This window comes from Cucurbita pepo, unplaced genomic scaffold, assembly GCF_002806865.2.
Source record: "Cucurbita pepo subsp. pepo cultivar mu-cu-16 unplaced genomic scaffold, ASM280686v2 Cp4.1_scaffold000367, whole genome shotgun sequence".
In the NCBI taxonomy this organism is placed as follows: Eukaryota; Viridiplantae; Streptophyta; class Magnoliopsida; order Cucurbitales; family Cucurbitaceae; genus Cucurbita; species Cucurbita pepo.
The window spans coordinates 24,709-41,750 of record NW_019646603.1 but is presented as its reverse complement, the minus strand read 5'-3'; the positions used below and the strand labels follow the sequence as shown (position 1 = coordinate 41,750).

At 37.1% G+C, this 17,042-nt stretch overlaps 3 protein-coding genes and 1 long non-coding RNA gene across 4 annotated transcripts; 1 reads left to right on the top strand and 3 right to left on the bottom strand.

The window, feature by feature from the left end:
- Nucleotides 1-22: 22 nt before the first annotated feature.
- LOC111785098 (transcription factor bHLH85-like) lies at nt 23-969 on the bottom strand (the record flags this gene model as incomplete). Its single annotated transcript, XM_023665573.1, has 4 exons — nt 574-969; nt 309-497; nt 160-225; nt 23-88 (listed from the first exon to the last, which is right to left on the bottom strand). Coding segments are annotated over exons 1-4 (717 nt in total), but the record flags the coding sequence as incomplete, so codon positions are not given.
- Nucleotides 970-9,133: 8,164 nt separating this feature from the next.
- LOC111785094 (adenine phosphoribosyltransferase 1-like) lies at nt 9,134-12,699 on the bottom strand. The gene is made up of 7 exons (XM_023665570.1): nt 12,453-12,699; nt 12,064-12,171; nt 11,866-11,976; nt 11,680-11,772; nt 10,623-10,772; nt 9,614-9,672; nt 9,134-9,444 (listed from the first exon to the last, which is right to left on the bottom strand). Exons 1-7 carry the CDS (start codon nt 12,643-12,645, stop codon nt 9,388-9,390), a joined length of 771 nt encoding a protein of 256 aa, XP_023521338.1. The 5' UTR covers nt 12,646-12,699; the 3' UTR covers nt 9,134-9,387.
- A 1,780-nt stretch (nt 12,700-14,479) lies between these two features.
- LOC111785099 (zinc finger protein ZAT10-like) lies at nt 14,480-15,585 on the top strand. The gene has a single exon (XM_023665574.1). The coding sequence runs from the start codon at nt 14,750-14,752 to the stop codon at nt 15,434-15,436; it is 687 nt and encodes a 228-aa protein (XP_023521342.1). The 5' UTR covers nt 14,480-14,749; the 3' UTR covers nt 15,437-15,585.
- A 1,028-nt stretch (nt 15,586-16,613) lies between these two features.
- LOC111785100 lies at nt 16,614-17,016 on the bottom strand. The gene is made up of 2 exons (XR_002813615.1): nt 16,913-17,016; nt 16,614-16,827 (listed from the first exon to the last, which is right to left on the bottom strand). It is a non-coding gene; the product is annotated as an uncharacterized LOC111785100 (long non-coding RNA).
- Nucleotides 17,017-17,042: the final 26 nt, after the last annotated feature.

The following is a 17,042-nucleotide window of genomic DNA, read 5'->3' as shown; positions in this document are numbered from 1 at the left end:
AAGAACAATCAATCCGTTTTACCTTGATTTGGAGCTGCAAGAACTTGACATAATGAACTGCTTCTTCAAGCATGGTGCTGATATCAACCTGCCCAATCAAAACACTGTCAGCAATTCACTCTGTTTCATAGATCTGAACAAACCCATTTGATGCCTCACCTTGGTTCCATTGGGAACGAGTTTCTGTAACATTTTTAAACGCTCATTAATTCTCTCTCGTCGTTTCTGCAACAAAAAAATGAATCTTCATAGGAGTTCATGCAAAAAAAACAGAGTTTACAGAGGAGAATTGACAAGAAAATGCGTACTCTGGCGTACAGGCTTTGTGGATCCGTGGCCGACCCTCTGCTAGCTCTGCTTTTTCCGTTCATGCCGCCGTCGGAGGTGGTGGCTGAGCCGCCGTGACCCTCCTCTTCTGAACTCGAGCTCTGTCCTTCTGATACCCCTGCATCCTCAACTATTTCCTCTGTTTTCTTCTGGGTTTTCTTCTTTTGCCCCTAAATTTAAAATATTGTTGTAAAAATGTTGAATAAAATTGAAACCCACGAATTTTTTTGTAAAAAGAAGGCTTACATCGCCGGAGATTCGAGTTTTCTTCTTCTGATTAGAAGAAAGCTCTCTGTTTTTGTCTTTTCTTTTCATCGCAGTCGGTTCATTTCCATCGACAAGCTGCGGCGGCTGGCTGCCATGGTCGCAAGCTTCAGCGGTGGCGGCGAGACAGTTTTGTACTTGGTCAATCCAAACAGGGGTGCAGCTACTACAGCTCATGTCCTGTTGAACAGAGCTCTGGAAATTGGGATCAAAAGCGTCCAAGGAATAGAACCAGGTATTATTAGGAAGCTCAGAGGCGCCATTGTTGGGCAATGGAAGCTCAGTGGGGATGAGGGATTGATCGAGTTCTTGAAGGGATGAGAAGATGGCAGTGAAAGAATCCCATTCCCCATCAGTAAAAGCTCCCAAAGCTTCCATTTTTATGAAGAGAAATCAAAGCTAAGATCTTTGGTTTTGTTTTGTTTTGTTTTGGGGATGATTGAAAGAAAATGGGATATTTATACTCAATGCTGTGATGGCAATGGGATAACCGACTTTGACTTGTAGGGAATTTTTATTAATGATTGATTAGTGATTGTTTAATTGTTTTTGTCGTATTTTATTATCAAGAGTCCACTCTGATGCCATCCAAATGAAATTAGGAGACCCCAACTCGAGACCAAGGTTCGAACCAGAAAGGGGACGGAGAATCGATTTTAATTATGAGATCGGCTAGCTTCTCGTCTGTTATGGGTTTGACCCTTTTTATGTCGGATATTGACCCACTGACTCCCTTCTTCTACATCTTTAGAGAAAGTGTAACGACCCAGATCCATTCTCCCTTTCGGGCTTCCCTTCAAGGCTTTAAAACGCGTCTAGAGAAAGGTTTTCACACTTTTATAAAAGAGTGTCTGCTGTTATTTTTTTACAGCAATTTTTGAAGTAGACATTATTTTTAGAGAAGAGGTAATAAAATGGAGAAATTTGTAATTTTTTAATGGATAAATTTTATATTCACTCTAATTTTTTTTATTAAAAATATAAAACAATATTACAATCTATTCTTCAAAATTCATACGATTAAAATATAATTTTAAAATATAAATATGATGAAAACAAAAATTAAAAATTTTGAGATTTTTAAGAAAAGAAAGAATATTTGAGGAGGAATAAGAACAAAGAAGCCCTCTTTATTATTTTTTGTTCCTTTTGACCATTTTATTGCTATTTCTTTCGTCATGTAATTTGTTTGCATTTTAATACAAAATATAATTTTAAAACATTGTTTTGTAAATAGGGAGCAAAAATATAATAATTATGGTCTAATATTCTCGTTATAATAAAATTATAAACTTATAATTCGAGAAGGTATATTTGCATTCTATCCCTCGTACTCTTGCTATATTCATAAATATTATTAATTCATGCCAATATTTTTTAAAAAATAAAAGAAAATACTCGAGATTATTTTCAAAAGTGAATAAATGAGAAGGAAAACGAAAAATATTGAACGAGTCGATATTTAAATGATCTGACTTAATAAGAGTTTACCTAATTAAGACGGTTTAAGATAAAAAGATCGAAAAAAAATAAATAAAAGATGATTTTTTTAAAAGAGGAGGGTTTTATAATCTAAAAATGTAAGAACGTGGGGTGTCTTTGAATTTTGTTATAACAATAAATACAGATTAATTTCGGTTTGGATAAAACAATATTTAAAAAAAAAAAAATAGGGAAAAGGAATTAATAATTAATAATTAAATAAAACAAACAAAAAAGGGGAATGTAAGGGGTCACCCACATCGTGGGGGTTGGAGTCTGACATTCTTTTATATTCTGACAAAAATGTACCGTTAAAATCGCTCTTTGTCGGCTTTCATTTTCATGCTTTTTTTTCATCCTAATTATCTTTTTTTAAATATTTATATTTCATGACTAAAAACCATTATTTTTATATATATATATACTCGCTTAAAATCATTTAAGTTTGATATGATTTATTATGTTTGTTGTTCGTATATTATTTTTCTTCGGGGGATTGCTTATTATTTTAGGATTTTTTTTTATATTTTATATAATTTAGATATAAAGAACTTATTGTTAATAAGATATTTAGATTAAATTTTCGAGAGTTATAGTCATTTAGAATGAAGTCAACTTGATTTTAGGGTTTTAATATTTGTGATTGAGGAGTTTGCATATTCATGCGAGATGTGAGGTTCTTAGATTCAACTCGCTAAAGTTATCATATCACAAGGGTTATGTTTAGGGAGTGGGGATTATGTTTGAATTATGTTCAATGACGTTTTCATAATCTATTTTTTGAGAGTTGTCGTAAAAATACAGATTTACTTTGGAATAATTTCCGACTCAAGTATGCTCTCTTTGTCGAATTCGTGTATCAATAAATTTTAACTACAAGCTAATTCAATCACGGGCGAAAAGGAGACTAAATAAATGGTAAATTTCGAGCTAGTTTTTGTTGGCAATATTTCAACAAAGGAAATTCAAAAGAAATTGTTTTTTTTTTCTTTTTTGGAAAAACATGGTCTACAAAAAAAAAAAGAGAAAAAAAAAAGACAGTTATATGACAGTTAGTACGAGAAAGAGCTTATCTTATTTGAATTGAAGATAGGAAGATTTATATAAGAAGTCTCGTAGAATTTTGACATTTTCTCTGTGAATTAAGTTAAAAGTGAGACATATCAAATTAAACACGGACATCCTAAGTTGGGAGTAGGCATGAGACATGTCTCACTTAGACGATCGAGCATGGATGGGTCGAGGCTAAGGAGGTTGAATTTGGTACTTTTTTTAGTTTGTAACATTACACCTTAAAGACCTATCCCGCCCACAAAAGATTTTTTTTTTCCTAAGTTATATCTATGTAATTACCTTATTTTTCTTAATAAAATAGAGATGTAACTATATGCGTGATATAACTAAGTGAAAAAATTCATTTAAAACATTACATAAATGATATCATGAACTTAAACGTTCCTAAAACCACAATGAAGTAGCGGAAACGAAAGTAACAAGTTCAAAGTAATGAAAACATTTCATAGCCAATTTGAATGTGTAGTACTTCTTTACACACGGCTTGTGCATGCATACATGGACTCACCAGACAAGCGTAGACATACCCCTAGGCCTGCCCTTTAGCTAGCGCACACTCACAATGTCGGAACCACAGAGAAAAAGGAGCTTGTATGATATCATGACAAAACATAGATATCGTACCGTACGCCTTTATACTCATCATAATAGAGAAACATATCAATACATGTGACATACAATATGCATGAGGTCACATAATATCGATTCATTGATAAATACGTATAATGCAAATCATACCTCTATTCTTTTCATAACTTAACGGCTAGCATTAAAAGAAAACACTTTTCATATCTTTTGTAGTTAACGTACATGGCTTTATGCTTTCTAATGTCTCATAAGCCACGAGTGAATTTATTACATAGCTTACATGGCATATAGAGGTTCATGCATCATACAACATCGACAACATAACATAATCCTATAACATAACCATTCATGACATATTTTATAACATAACATAAACATAACATCACATACATCAAACAATCATAAAATCATGACATGTGCAGGGGCCATAGGGTACACGTCGTTCATACAACAATTAAGTCATCCAACCAAGTCAACAATAAAGCCACTTACCATGTTAGCCTAAACCGGAGTAAAATTACATAATATAATATATAAGTTAATTATCTAAATTTGTTTAGAATAAATAAATATAAGTTTGACTTTTAAAATTGGATTATTATTAAAGCTTAATCCATAAGTCAAACACGTTGGCATATAATAATGGTTAGAAGCAAGTCAAATGACAGTACTACCCTATACATTATTATAATTATTTTAAATTAAAAAAAAATTCAACTAATTAAAATTATGCGTGAAAATCAGCTTGCCGACAAGATTTAATTAAATAAAAAAATAAATAAAAATAATGGAGTCTTGATTTTTCATTTAGGCCCTCGAAATATCACAATATTGTAAACGGACCCCATGATGGAAGGAGGGAGGGGTCCGTTATTCAAAAGTGTCGTCATTCTTCTCCGCCGCAGATTCCGGCGTATTTGCCGGACCACTCGTTTTCTTTTGTCTTCGGGAATTGCGCCGCCCATTGCACGACCTTTCAAACCAAACCCACGCCTTCACAATATTAATTTCCGACACACAATTTTAAAATTATTATATATATAAATTAATTGGGTCGTTTGAAGTACGAGCGTGAAAAAAATTGAGTCACGGTTGATATTTTTTTCGATATTGTTATGAAGAATGTTCAAACGCGATGACTCCGACACGTATGATTGGTAGCCAGCACTTGAAAATGGTTTCGATCCTGATCAATTTTTGTTCGACCGACGTCAGAGCACCAACCAGCATTCAATATTTCCTTCGAAGACTATACCGAGGCTCCAATTTAAAGAAAAAGAGTCCATAACACTCTACGTACCGGCTTAAAACCAAACCGTATTTTTGAAGTATTTTGTTTGGATTTGTTTAATGTGCGTACGTGGACATGGCGTGTAGGGGTCTTCCACGTGTGTTTGGTCTTCGTCTTGGTTGATTCTCCACGTGGGAATGACAAAAGGGAAATTGATCCTCCAAGACTCTCGCATTGTGTTCAATTTTTTGGCCAACTCGGATTCGCATTCTTCAACAGTTCCACGTGTAATTCCTCTTTTTGTCCATTTCCTCTTTTTATTATATTACTCTATATTTTATAAATTATTATTAGAAAATACTATCTTTTATTTATCAAATATAATCTTAAATCTACGTTAACTCCATCTTTATCGTGATGGTGTAGTGTTATGTTTAACATGTTTCGATGCGTAAGTCGGTGTTTAGATTAATGTGATGTTGAGTTGAGCTAAGATATTGTTGCATAACTCTTTAACGAGACGAGTCACTTATATTGTTACTCTTTCCTCGTAGCCTCCCTAAAATTAGTTGTAAAAGGAAAGTTCACAGAGAAATTAAAAAAATAATAATAATAATTACGAATCACAATAGAAATTTAGAAAAACGACTCTGATCTAAACAAACTGTATAGCCTCTCAGCTTTATCACGCTCCAATCATCAGTCAGTATCTCTAATTTGATCTGTAAGAAAGAAAAGCAACACAAGTGAATATATAAATATACTCATTAAGTAAGCCTTTAATTAAACGTTCTTCTTATACTGAATCTATAAACATATCATTTGTCTAACTATTACGCCTCTGATAATAATGACCTATATTCTTGATTATAGGTTTTCTACTACGGGTAGGACTCGTTAATCTTACTTGAGTTATTCGAAGTTCTTGACTCACTTAAGTTTATAGTATGGCTTTCATTCTCTAATAATATTTCATCAATCTCTTAGGGTTGTTCGAGTCATTGGATAACATAACTAGCTCTTTACCGATCCATACAAAAGTGTGACACAAGTAGCATGTTAGAGTTCATGTTCTTTAACTCATTGGAGCTCAACAATCGTGTCTTATATCATAAGAAACTATGACAGCTCGTTTAAACAGTCATAAAATTCATACTTGTCTTTACTTACTCACGAGTCTTGCTTATACCTAAATATACATGAGTTATAAGTTTCTTTTTAAAAAACTAGCATTTCGATTTTACTAACTTGAGCTCAACTTAGGGTTCTAACTCGATAAACTCTAAAATTTTCATCCTTTTGCACTAACCGCGTTCTTATGGTTCTAGGTTCAAAAGTAGTTTGATAACGTCTTTATATGTTATCATAGCTCGAACTCTAAAAACTCTTCAACACTATTAGAATAGTCGGCCTCCCTCTAATAAGTTCATAATGTCATCAAAATATAAGACGGAGCGACCCTCGAAGATTCTTGATTTCGCCCACATAATAATCATATAGCAGTGTAAAGTATTCTTAAAGATCACACATTCATGCTAACTTTGTAGGTATAAATGTAGAACTTAAATTTTAATTTAACCTTTTATTTTCTATAGATTTAATTACTCTTGAATTTTTAGTCGGTAGCTATAATTAGAGGTATTTATTGGGCACGACGGGATGAGAAAACTTTCCCCAATCCCGTCCCTACCACCTATTTCATCTTCCGTCTCTGCGAAATTTTTCTATTTATTTTTGCAATGATCGAATTAGAAATTTCCTGCCGGATATTTTTTTCTATTTATTATTCTTTTTTTTTAAATAGTCATTTAAAAAAAACTTTTTAATGTATACGTTTTGTTGATAAAAGACTTTAAACCATAGAAAATAAAATATAAAATTAATCTATACGTAGAAAACATAATTTTTAAATCTAAGAAAAACACCACAAAAATACTAATTAGGTTTTTTACTAATAAATTAATAATTGAATAGTAATAACAACTATTTATGTGACGGAAACAAAACACATTAGAGATATATAAACCAAACAATTTTACGATTAAAGTTTTTAATATTTCAAACTCCGTTAGTTAATTTATAGATCTTTAAAAGTTAGAGGTTTGAATTTTTTTTTTAAGATAATAAAAAATGACGTGAATCGCTAATCATATGAATATTTTTTAAATAAAAAAAAATAGAAAATACACATTCTTGTAATTTTCCGACATTGAAAAAAAATATATTTATTTAAGCCTGAAGTGACACAGAATTGAATTAATATATAAACAGCATTATTCATGCAAGCTTTAAATATTGAACACATATTTGTTAATTAATTAGCGTTTTAATTATCTATTGTTTCTAAATTATCATATTAAATTGTTTATATATATAGAAAACTAATATCATTAATTATTATGTTTTTTTTTTTTTTTTAATTTTGAAAAAAAGGATAATTTATTTATATTAATGTCAAGTCGTCCGATTATTAAAAACAAATTATATGGATTGGAAAGAAACTTGTATCAAGATAATTCTAATTTAATAAATGTATTAATTCTTAATTCTCACCTACATTATTCGTTTATATTAATTAATGACTTCTCTTTTTATTGGTTGTGTTATTTTTTTTTCTTCTAAATTCTAGTACGGCTCGAGTCATATAGACGAAGCACACCTATGGCAAACTCAATGTATTTATGATTGCATTTAGATATATTTTGATTCAACTCAAATAAATGTTATTAAATAATGAATTCGATCTAACGAGATATATATATATATATTTTAAGTTGGATGGAATTAGATTGTTTTTATCTCTTTTATTAAAAAAGATTTATTTTTTAATATCTATTTATTTATTGTAAAACATTAAATTTAAATTTATAATTCAATTTCAAGAGGGTGGGATAAGAAAAACAGATATGTATGTTATATATATAAAGAAATGACAAAAGCAAAAAGAAAAGGAAAGAGAGCTCAAGTGAGATCCCACGTCCCGTTGGAGAGGGGAATGAAACACCCTTTTTAGCCATAGCACGCGTTTTAAAAACTTTGAGGGAAAGTCCAAAGAGACAATGTCTGCTAACGGTAGACTTGGGGCATTACAAATGGTATCTAGCAGACTTGGGGCATTACAAATGGTATTAGAGCTAGACTCTGGGTGATGTGCCAGCAAGAAGACTGAGTTTCGAAGAGGGGTGGACACGAGATGGGTGATGTGCCAGCAAGGAGACTGAGCTTCGAAGAGGGGTGGACACGAGACGATGTGCCAGCAAAGATGCTGGGCCCTGAAGGGGGTGGATTGGGGGAGGGTCCCACATCGATTGGATAAAGGAACGAGTACTGACGAGGACACGGGTCCCTAAAGGGGGGTTAATTGTGAGATCCCACATTAGTTGGAGGGGAAATAAAACACCCTTTTCGAGGGTATGGAAACCTTTCTCTCGCGTTTTAAAAACCTTGAGGGAAAGCCCAAAAGAAAAAGCAAGCCTAAAGAGAACAATATTTACTAGCGGTAGAGTTAGGCCATTACAGCTCCCCAAAGAAATCCTATGATCCTAGTATAGAAGTAAAAGATAATTATCTCCATTAGTACAAAGTTTATGTCCAAAATGGACATGTCAATTAGCATAAGAACCTAGTATAAACCAAATTGTGTATCGAAGATATTTTAAGTTCTAAATAAAGAGAGTTAGTGAGCATTTGTAACAACTTAAGTCCATCGCTAACAAATATTATCCTTTTTGAGCTAACAACGATACGTAACCACAATGAGCTAGCAGATACGTAACCGTTATGTCTAATGTCCTCTTTGCGTTTTGAAACCATGAAACTAATGACGATACATAACGGACCAAAACAAACAATATCTGTTAGCGTTGGGCTTGGACCGTTACCGCTTTACATTCCTAAAACATTGGGATGGTCCCTCATCAAACAAAAAGTGATTTGGGTGACAAGCAAGTAATAACTCATCAATAACTCCCCAATAGAGGAGTAGATCTTCGTTCGAGGGGAGGTGGTAGATGATGCGATAGGTGATCGTCATCGTCACCATTAGGGAATATCCCACAATGTGATTCGCAGTCGTACAAGATATTGGTCGGATCAAGTCGACAAAGAAGCCTAAAAAGGTACTACCTTCAAGGGGAAGATTGCTAGGAGTACATACAAGGTTCCACATTGGCTTGGGAAAAGAGTGATCATTATAAACTCATTCAAATAAGGCATATTCAGAGAAAGAAAGACATATAAACTACTTAACTTCAAAATAAAGAAGTTTCTGCAGATATTCAAAATTAATACCAGCCCTTTTATTTCTAGCAACACTCTCGGCTTCAAAATTATGCATTACTTTGAAACTTCAACTTCCAGCAGCGGTACGTGATAATATTGTCGTTACTGAACACGTCGTGTTACAGAAGAAGGCTCTGCGATCATGCTGCTGCGTTAACTAGAACAAACAGAGGTTTGTCTCCCAATCTTTCACGACCCTGATAAAATTCAAGACGAAGAAATGGCTAAAGTTGGTTTCGAGACTAATGAAAATGAGAGTACTCATCATGTCATAAACATACAACTAGACAGAATCCATGGGAAGTTCTGTAACTAGTAGTCTACTACAAGGTTTTGGTCTGTTCTCAGATTTTTCCAAAGGCTTACCTTTAGTCCGTGCAGCTCAATCACACAAGCACACTCGACCACATCCACGCCAACTCGCTCTGTCATAAATAGATAACAACCGATTAATATAACCAACAGGAGATCATGAACAAGATAACTTTACACTCTTTAAAGAAAAGTTTAAAATAGTAAGTGTAACGGCCCAAGCCCACCGCTAGCAAATATTGTCCTCTTTAGACTTTACCTTAAAGTTTTAAAAACGCATATGCGAGGAAAAGGTTTCCACACCCTCATAAAGAATGTTTGGTTCTCCTCCCCAACTGATGTGGGATTTCACAATCAACCCTTCCACACCCTCATAAAGAATGTTTGGTTCTCCTCCCCAACTGATGTGGGATTTCACAATCCACCCACCTTCGGGGCTCAACGTCCTCGTTAGCACTCCTTCCTCTCTCCAGTAAAGGGATCTCACAATCCACCCTCCTTCGAGGCCTAGCATCCTCCCTGGCACACCGCCTGGTGTCCACCTCTTTTCGAGGCTCAACGTCCTCGCTGGCACACTGCCCAGTGTCTGGCTCTAATACCATTTGTAATGACCGAAGCCCACCACTAGCAGATATTGTCCTCTTTGGGCTTTCCCTTTCGGGCTTCTCCTCAAGGTTTTTAAAATGCGTCTGCTAGGGGAGGTTTCTACACCCTTATAAAGAATGCTTCGTTCTCCTCCCCAACCGATGTGGAATCTCACATTAAGGTTCTATCTACAACACAGCCATGAGTCGGAAAAGAATTATCATTTCTCAGCAGATTCTCAGCAACTTAAGAATGAAGCTGAGCAAATTTCATAGAAACCAAAGCGCAATCACAATAACAGTTAACCATATTCAATGAATAAGCTGAGGCCTAGAACTGAGCAAGTTCGAAAATCACAGCCATGATAATGACATCGAGTACATAAGAGTAAAACGCAATGCATCGCTGGTTTATTTAGCTGGCCTGTGCATTATCAGCTAAAAAGTAATATAACAAGTTGGCTCTAAAAATAACCTACCAAGTAGTCTTATTGCTGCACACAAGGTTCCCCCAGTTGCAATGAGATCATCTATCACAAGAGCGCGTTCTCCAGCTTCAACAGCTCCTACATGCATCTCAATTTTATCTGTTCCATACTCTAAAGAGTACTCTTCTGAAATGACTTCACCTGTAAACATGCATTTCAGAAACAGAATCATTACTTACATGTGTATTCAAAGATAAATTAACCATGACAATCCAACACAATAGCCACTATCCAGTTTCTTGAGTATCATTGTACCAAAGTAACTTGGAACATCGATTAAAGGCTCCAAGTTTCTTGCATTAGAAACTAGAATACGTCTAAGGCATGCAGATTGCTTGCTTCTTTACCATCGGGTTAAAGATAGCAAACATTAAACTTAATAGCATATGCATGAAGAGTTTTTGGCACTCAAGGGCCAATCTCTGTCTAGCCCGAGGAAACCTTTGGCACGGACACAAGGTTAGAATTCTAGCTCTTCTAGAGTGGTAACTCACTAGTGGCTCGGGCCCCTCTTCACCCGTAGGTCCTGATACAAGGTTAGAATTCTAGCTCAGTTCTCACTCTTTCAGGGTGGTATCTCATTGATGGCTCAGGCCCCCCCGAAAGGGGGCCTTCTTCGCCCGTAGGTCCTGTCACAAGGTTAAAACTCTAGCTCTTCCAAGAGTGGTATCTAACTGATAGCTAAGACCTCCCGGAAGGGAGCCTTCTTCGCCCGTAGGTCCTGACACAAGGTTAGAACTCTAGCTCTTCAAGAGTGGTATCTCACTGATAGCTCAGGCCTCCTAGAAGGGGGCCTTCTTCGCCCGTAGGTCCTGACACAATGTTAGAACTCTAGCTCTTCCAAGAGTTGTATCTCATTAATGGCTCGGACCCCCGGAAGGGGGCTTCTTTGCCCTCCACCTAAGCTACCCAGGAAAGGCCCAAAGCAAATCCTATCCAGAAACATTATGCTATAATCTAGTTAAAAATTAAAAAGTTTCTAGATAGCTGAAACTACAAATAGATTCACAAGGCCACAAACAAACGCGAGTCAAGCACAAAATTGTACCAGGCAACTTCTTGGGTTTTCTCATGGGAACAAATTTTGCACCAATAGCCAGAGCTATGGGAGGTCCAAAAATGAAACCCCTCGCCTCAATCCCTACAGAACAAATAAGATCAATTGGTTCACTTCAAGTTAAACTACAAAATTACTTCCTGATCTAAATGACACCCTTTTGAAACTAGAATTTACCAGCAACCACAGTGATATCTTTCCCTCTGTACCTCTCCACGAACAAATCAATAGTGTCCCTGAAGGCCTTGGTATCAAGAAGCAACGTCGTAATGTCCTGAAACAAAATCCCTACCAAAAGAAGGAAGATAATGTTCAGGCCAAAGAAACTTAGCCTTTACCAACAAAATACCCATCACCCAAGAACGATTTGGGTACCTGGTTTGGGAAAATCAGGGATAACTCGAATGGCCTTGGCGATTTTGGCTATGCGTGGGTCTTCTACATCAATAGACGCCATTTCTTGATCCGGCACCGACTCCCTCACTGCCAAACAGCCGCCGGACACTCGATCAAAACCCAGTTCAAGGGAGGTAAGACCAGAGAGAAAGAGAGAAAGGCAGCGGCCAACACGGAAACCATAGGTTTAATTTATTATTTCTTATACAAAAAAGTTGGAGCAACAAGCGGAGAACCCACATATGACCAAATTGCCCATCGTTTAAAAAGTTCCTTACCCCCATTACCGAACTTTTCCGCGAGGAGTTCAATTTTGACCTGCGTCGAGGAATATTGACCTTACACAACAGATCGGAAATTCGAATTACCATTGCAACGTAGAGGCAAAATCGCGGATCGACGCTGATGAAGGCGAGTCAAATGTGTACGACACGACGGGAGGGGTCCGGCGGCGGCTGTGGATAAAGAAGCGATCCGCTGAAAACGAGTTAAGACGGCGGTGGTCCTGTAGCGCGACGGCGAAAGGGGAAGTGAGGAACTGAGATTCGAGGCTGCTTCCATCGCCGGCTGTGATCGGAACTAGAAACCAAAATGAAGGAGAAATAAATTGAATCTTGACTCGTTTAGCGTGGATTTTTCCTTTTTTTTTTTTTCCATAAAAATTAAATATTTAATAGAGAATTATGGAGGGCAATTTGGTCCAGTAAATTTGGAGACATTCGAGAAAGCCACGTGGAGAATGTGAGTACAATTTTTTAGATAATTTATATTTTTTAATTTATTTTCAATAACAATTTTTTTTTTTCTTCAGACTATTGTATTGATTGGATCGTGAAATCTCATATGAGTTGAAGAGAAAAACGAATCATTATTCATAAGGATATGTAAACTTCTCCTAACATACTCGTTTTAAAAAATTTGAGAAAAACTCAAAAGAAAAATCTCAAAGAAGACTGTATTTGTTTGCAAGTAGGTTTGGGCTATTATAGATACTATATCTCATAGAATTGACTCGTGTAGGCACCATGGTTGATTCAGCTATGGGTTCTCCCCTTAGGTCTAGCTCCAATAGAGGGTCAGCCTCCAGTGGCATCTGGATTTACAAGAATGACCCACATAAACACCAAATCAAGAGCGTTTTTTTTTTTTAATTACTGTATTTTGCTAGATATAGGACCATTAAAGAATCGTCAACTAACTTCTAATGACACTTGATTTATCAGAATGGACCTATCCTGGCACCATAGTTGGTTCATTTTATTTCAATAACTTATACTTTATATTCAAAAGTAGAACATGAATCATTTCCCACTTAAAATGGTGCATGAACCCAAATAAATGTTTAAAAAGGTTTATATGTATTAAAAAATATTTTTAATCCACTGCAAATCCATCTTCACCCATTTAATTGAGTGCTCTAGACATGTATCGATCAGTTCTAGAAGATTAAAAAAAAATTATAAGCTATTTCAAGTTATTTTGACCTTTGATGCCTTAAGAGGTCTAGAAGACCTCGGTGTGGGAATTGAATACGGTTCTCTTCGGTCATGACTCCTTCGTCTTAATTGGTTCAACCTCGCCTTAGTATAATCCTCTACGAATCTTTCTCCCACAGAAACGAGCTCAAACGTGCGCTGATGTACCCTAAATCGACGAAACAAAACCACTCCTATGATGATGGATTTTTTGGGTTCGATCTTCGGCGTAAATTCCTCCATTTTCGAGCATTTCACTTCTATTTTTCTTTAGTTGTAAATGAAGTGAAAAAGAAAATAACTATAAATTTCAAATGGGATATCTAAATTTATTCGTTATATATAATTATTAATTTAAGATTTTATTTGAAACAATTAACCCATATGGTTTGGTTTGGTTTGGTTTGGTTGGTTGGTTGGGCTTATGGGTAGCTCACCTCACATCAATGTAATATAATACAACGAATTTTCCATCCCAAATGCCGACGCTGCCTCTAATTTTATTCTATTTGCACATGCCAAATCCTCGCCACTAAAACGACGGCGTTTTTGCCACTGTCAAAACTTTGACTTCCAACTCCACACTAAATAGAGCGGAGATTTTCCTTCCCCTTCTTAATTACCAAGAACTTCATTGCCACTAGTTAGAAGCTCATTCCGACCATCCCACCCAAAAACAACTCGAATCCTAAACTAAAGAGAAAAGAGTTCAATCTACAAGAAGCTGGCACAGCTTTAGCCATAATGCCACATCCATCGAGATGAAAAACATACAGAATAAAAGAAAAAACATGAAGAAATATACACAGTAACACTAAGATGGAAAAAATCCACGATAATAAACGTAAACATCACGTTCCATAACTCAACACTAAAAAAGTCGGGACCAAATTCTAACGTTCTCCAAGAAAATGTTCACTAAAATTTAGAATTATTTAGGTCGCGGATTATGTGGAAGGCAGTTGAAAAAGTCAGCGCAGCCAGTGGGTCAAAAGTTTGACTGAATTGGAGTGAACCTCAGCCGCCGCCATCTAAAACCAAAACGTGTTTGCCTTGCCGTCCTTCCTCCGTAACTTCCTTCCTCTGTTTCTCTCTCTCTCTATAAATCCCTCCGCCTCCCTCTCTCTCTCCTCAAATTCCCAATTCTCCAATTCCTCTGAAACTCCCCAATTCGAACCCTTCCTTCACCTATGGCGCTCGAAGCTCTCAATTCCCCGACCATGGCCGCCCCCCCTCCCTTCGACAAGCCTCTCAAGCCCTGGGTCAAGCGCAAGCGTTCCCGCCGCCCATCTCTCGACGGCGCTCCCTCTGAAGAAGAGTATCTTGCTCTCTGTCTCATCATGCTTGCCCGCGGCGGCGCCTCTCCCTCTCCACCCAAGCCGGTGGCTACCGTCAAGTCTGCCTATAACTGTCCACTTTGTGACAAGGTCTTTTCCTCTTACCAAGCTCTCGGTGGCCACAAAACTAGCCACCGGAAACCGGCTTCTGTCGACGACCAGTCCACGTCGGTCTCCGGTGCCACGTCGAGTACCACCACGTCTACCTCTGGTGGAAGGGCTCATGTCTGTAATGTTTGTCATAAGTCGTTTCCCACTGGGCAGGCCTTGGGTGGACACAAGCGCCGCCACTACGAAGGCGGCTCTGCCGCCTTCGGGAATCGTCAGAGCTATAGTGGGATTACGATGACTTCGTCTGAAGGAGTGGGTTCGACACATACCGTCAGCCATAGCCATCGGAATTTCGACCTGAATATCCCGGCGTCAGCGGCTCTGTCGCCGAAGCTGTTGTTCGCCGGCGACCAGGAGGTGGAGAGCCCTCTGCCGACGAAGAAGCCGCGGTTGTTTTGGCTGCCGGAAACGGAGAACTCGCTGAATTAGGACGACCCATTTCCTGAATTGGGGAAAATAGGGATTAGAATCGAAATTCAAAATTAGTTGAATTGAGTTTGTTAATTCAGATTGGAACTCTGTATCAGTGATCATAAATTCAATTAATTCTTTTTCAATTAAAAAAAATGGGTTATTTATTTATTTATTTATTTTTATTAGTTATTTGAATAATGCAACTTGAAAGAGGGATTAGTCATCATCATAGGCCAACCCAGCAAGTGGGTGAGAAAATTAACAAACTCAAGTGGACATTCTTGGAAGTTTACCAAACCTATGAGGAATGGGTACAACCAAATTTCCAACGAAAATTCCACCAACAAATTGGTCTATTGGTCATCTCTACTATGTTAGCAATTATTGTTAAATTATCATTTATTTAGATTAATGAACGTGTATGACGTATTTAAAAAATGACGGGAGGTTGAGTGTCACAAGGTTCTGACCCTCACGTTATGATAAGAGAAGTGACAAGCCTCAAGTAACGCTCATCTGACTACGTGAGAGCCTAGATGAGTGGCATGATGGGACTGAGGAAGATGATGCATCATCTAACACACCACACATAGTGGGCATGCGACTGGGCCTTAACCACGAAAGTCGGGGTTCTAGAGGAAATTTGGGCATGTGGTTCTAGACACACTACACATAGTTGGCATGCAACCGGGTCTTAACCTTGAAAATTGGGGTTATGGAGGAAATTTGGGCATGTGGTTCTAGAGTTAAGTCCGTCCATATGAAATATGAAAGCTCGACAAATTTGGTGTCAATCGGACACTGAACGGATACTCCACGACACTGTTCATCAAAATCATGTCTACACCTGCTTACTTGAAAATGCCTCAAAATGTACGATAGAGGAGGTATGGTGTCACCTCTCTACCACCCGTAGGCCCTATCCAAGCGAGCTACCCTGTGTGTGACAATGAGGGTGGACTACCCTGTGGCACATGTGTGTGTCACAGTAAAGGCGAGCATTCCAAAATGAGTGTCTTAGGCAATTGAAAAATGAATTTTTTAAAGACAGTACTGGACGGTCGGGTGTGTCAATATTGCGTCCCTACCCGCATGTCAGAGGTTGAATTTTGTACCCGTTATCCGATACACTATTGACATGGGCACGGGAGGGCCCATTCAGGAATGTTTATCAAGTTTGATGATCCACTCATGACCAAACATTGTCAATGAATCTATTATTGCTTCTTGTTTCATGAATTCAAGTAAAAAAAGAATGGGTTTCGATTCTCTAGCAAGATCTTCGGTCTAATAATGCACACAACACAACAATCAGCTACCTATACCCTTGCGGTGTCCTGTTCTGTTAAGCTGGTGGGCGGGCGTTCTAGTTGCAATATTTGTGTTCTCAGGCTGCACTCTGTTACCTGGAAAAGTTTTTTGTTCCATGTGAGAGACAGAAAAACACAGGATAGAGAGAAAGAGAGATATATAGAGGATACAAAATGACACCTGCATAGATGCTACTGTAGACAATAGATCGTTGCACTGGTCGAGCAAAGCACGCTCATTTGCATTAACATCTGCAAGTTTTGATACCACAGAGTTCACCTCTCCAACCTATCATCATCAATGAGAGATG

Excerpts from the sequence above, each read along its gene's own strand:
- LOC111785094 (XM_023665570.1), bottom strand. The coding sequence starts at position 12,645 with ATGGAAGCAGCCTCGAATCTCAGTTCCTCACTTCCCCTTTCGCCGTCG. Across the intron at positions 12,172-12,452 it reads TTTGCCTCTACGTTGCAATG|TGAGGGAGTCGGTGCCGGAT; the intron begins GTAATTCGAATT and ends GCTGTTTGGCAG. Across the intron at positions 10,773-11,679 it reads AAAACCCAAGAAGTTGCCTG|GTGAAGTCATTTCAGAAGAG; the intron begins GTACAATTTTGT and ends GCATGTTTACAG.
- LOC111785099 (XM_023665574.1), top strand. The coding sequence starts at position 14,750 with ATGGCGCTCGAAGCTCTCAATTCCCCGACCATGGCCGCCCCCCCTCCC.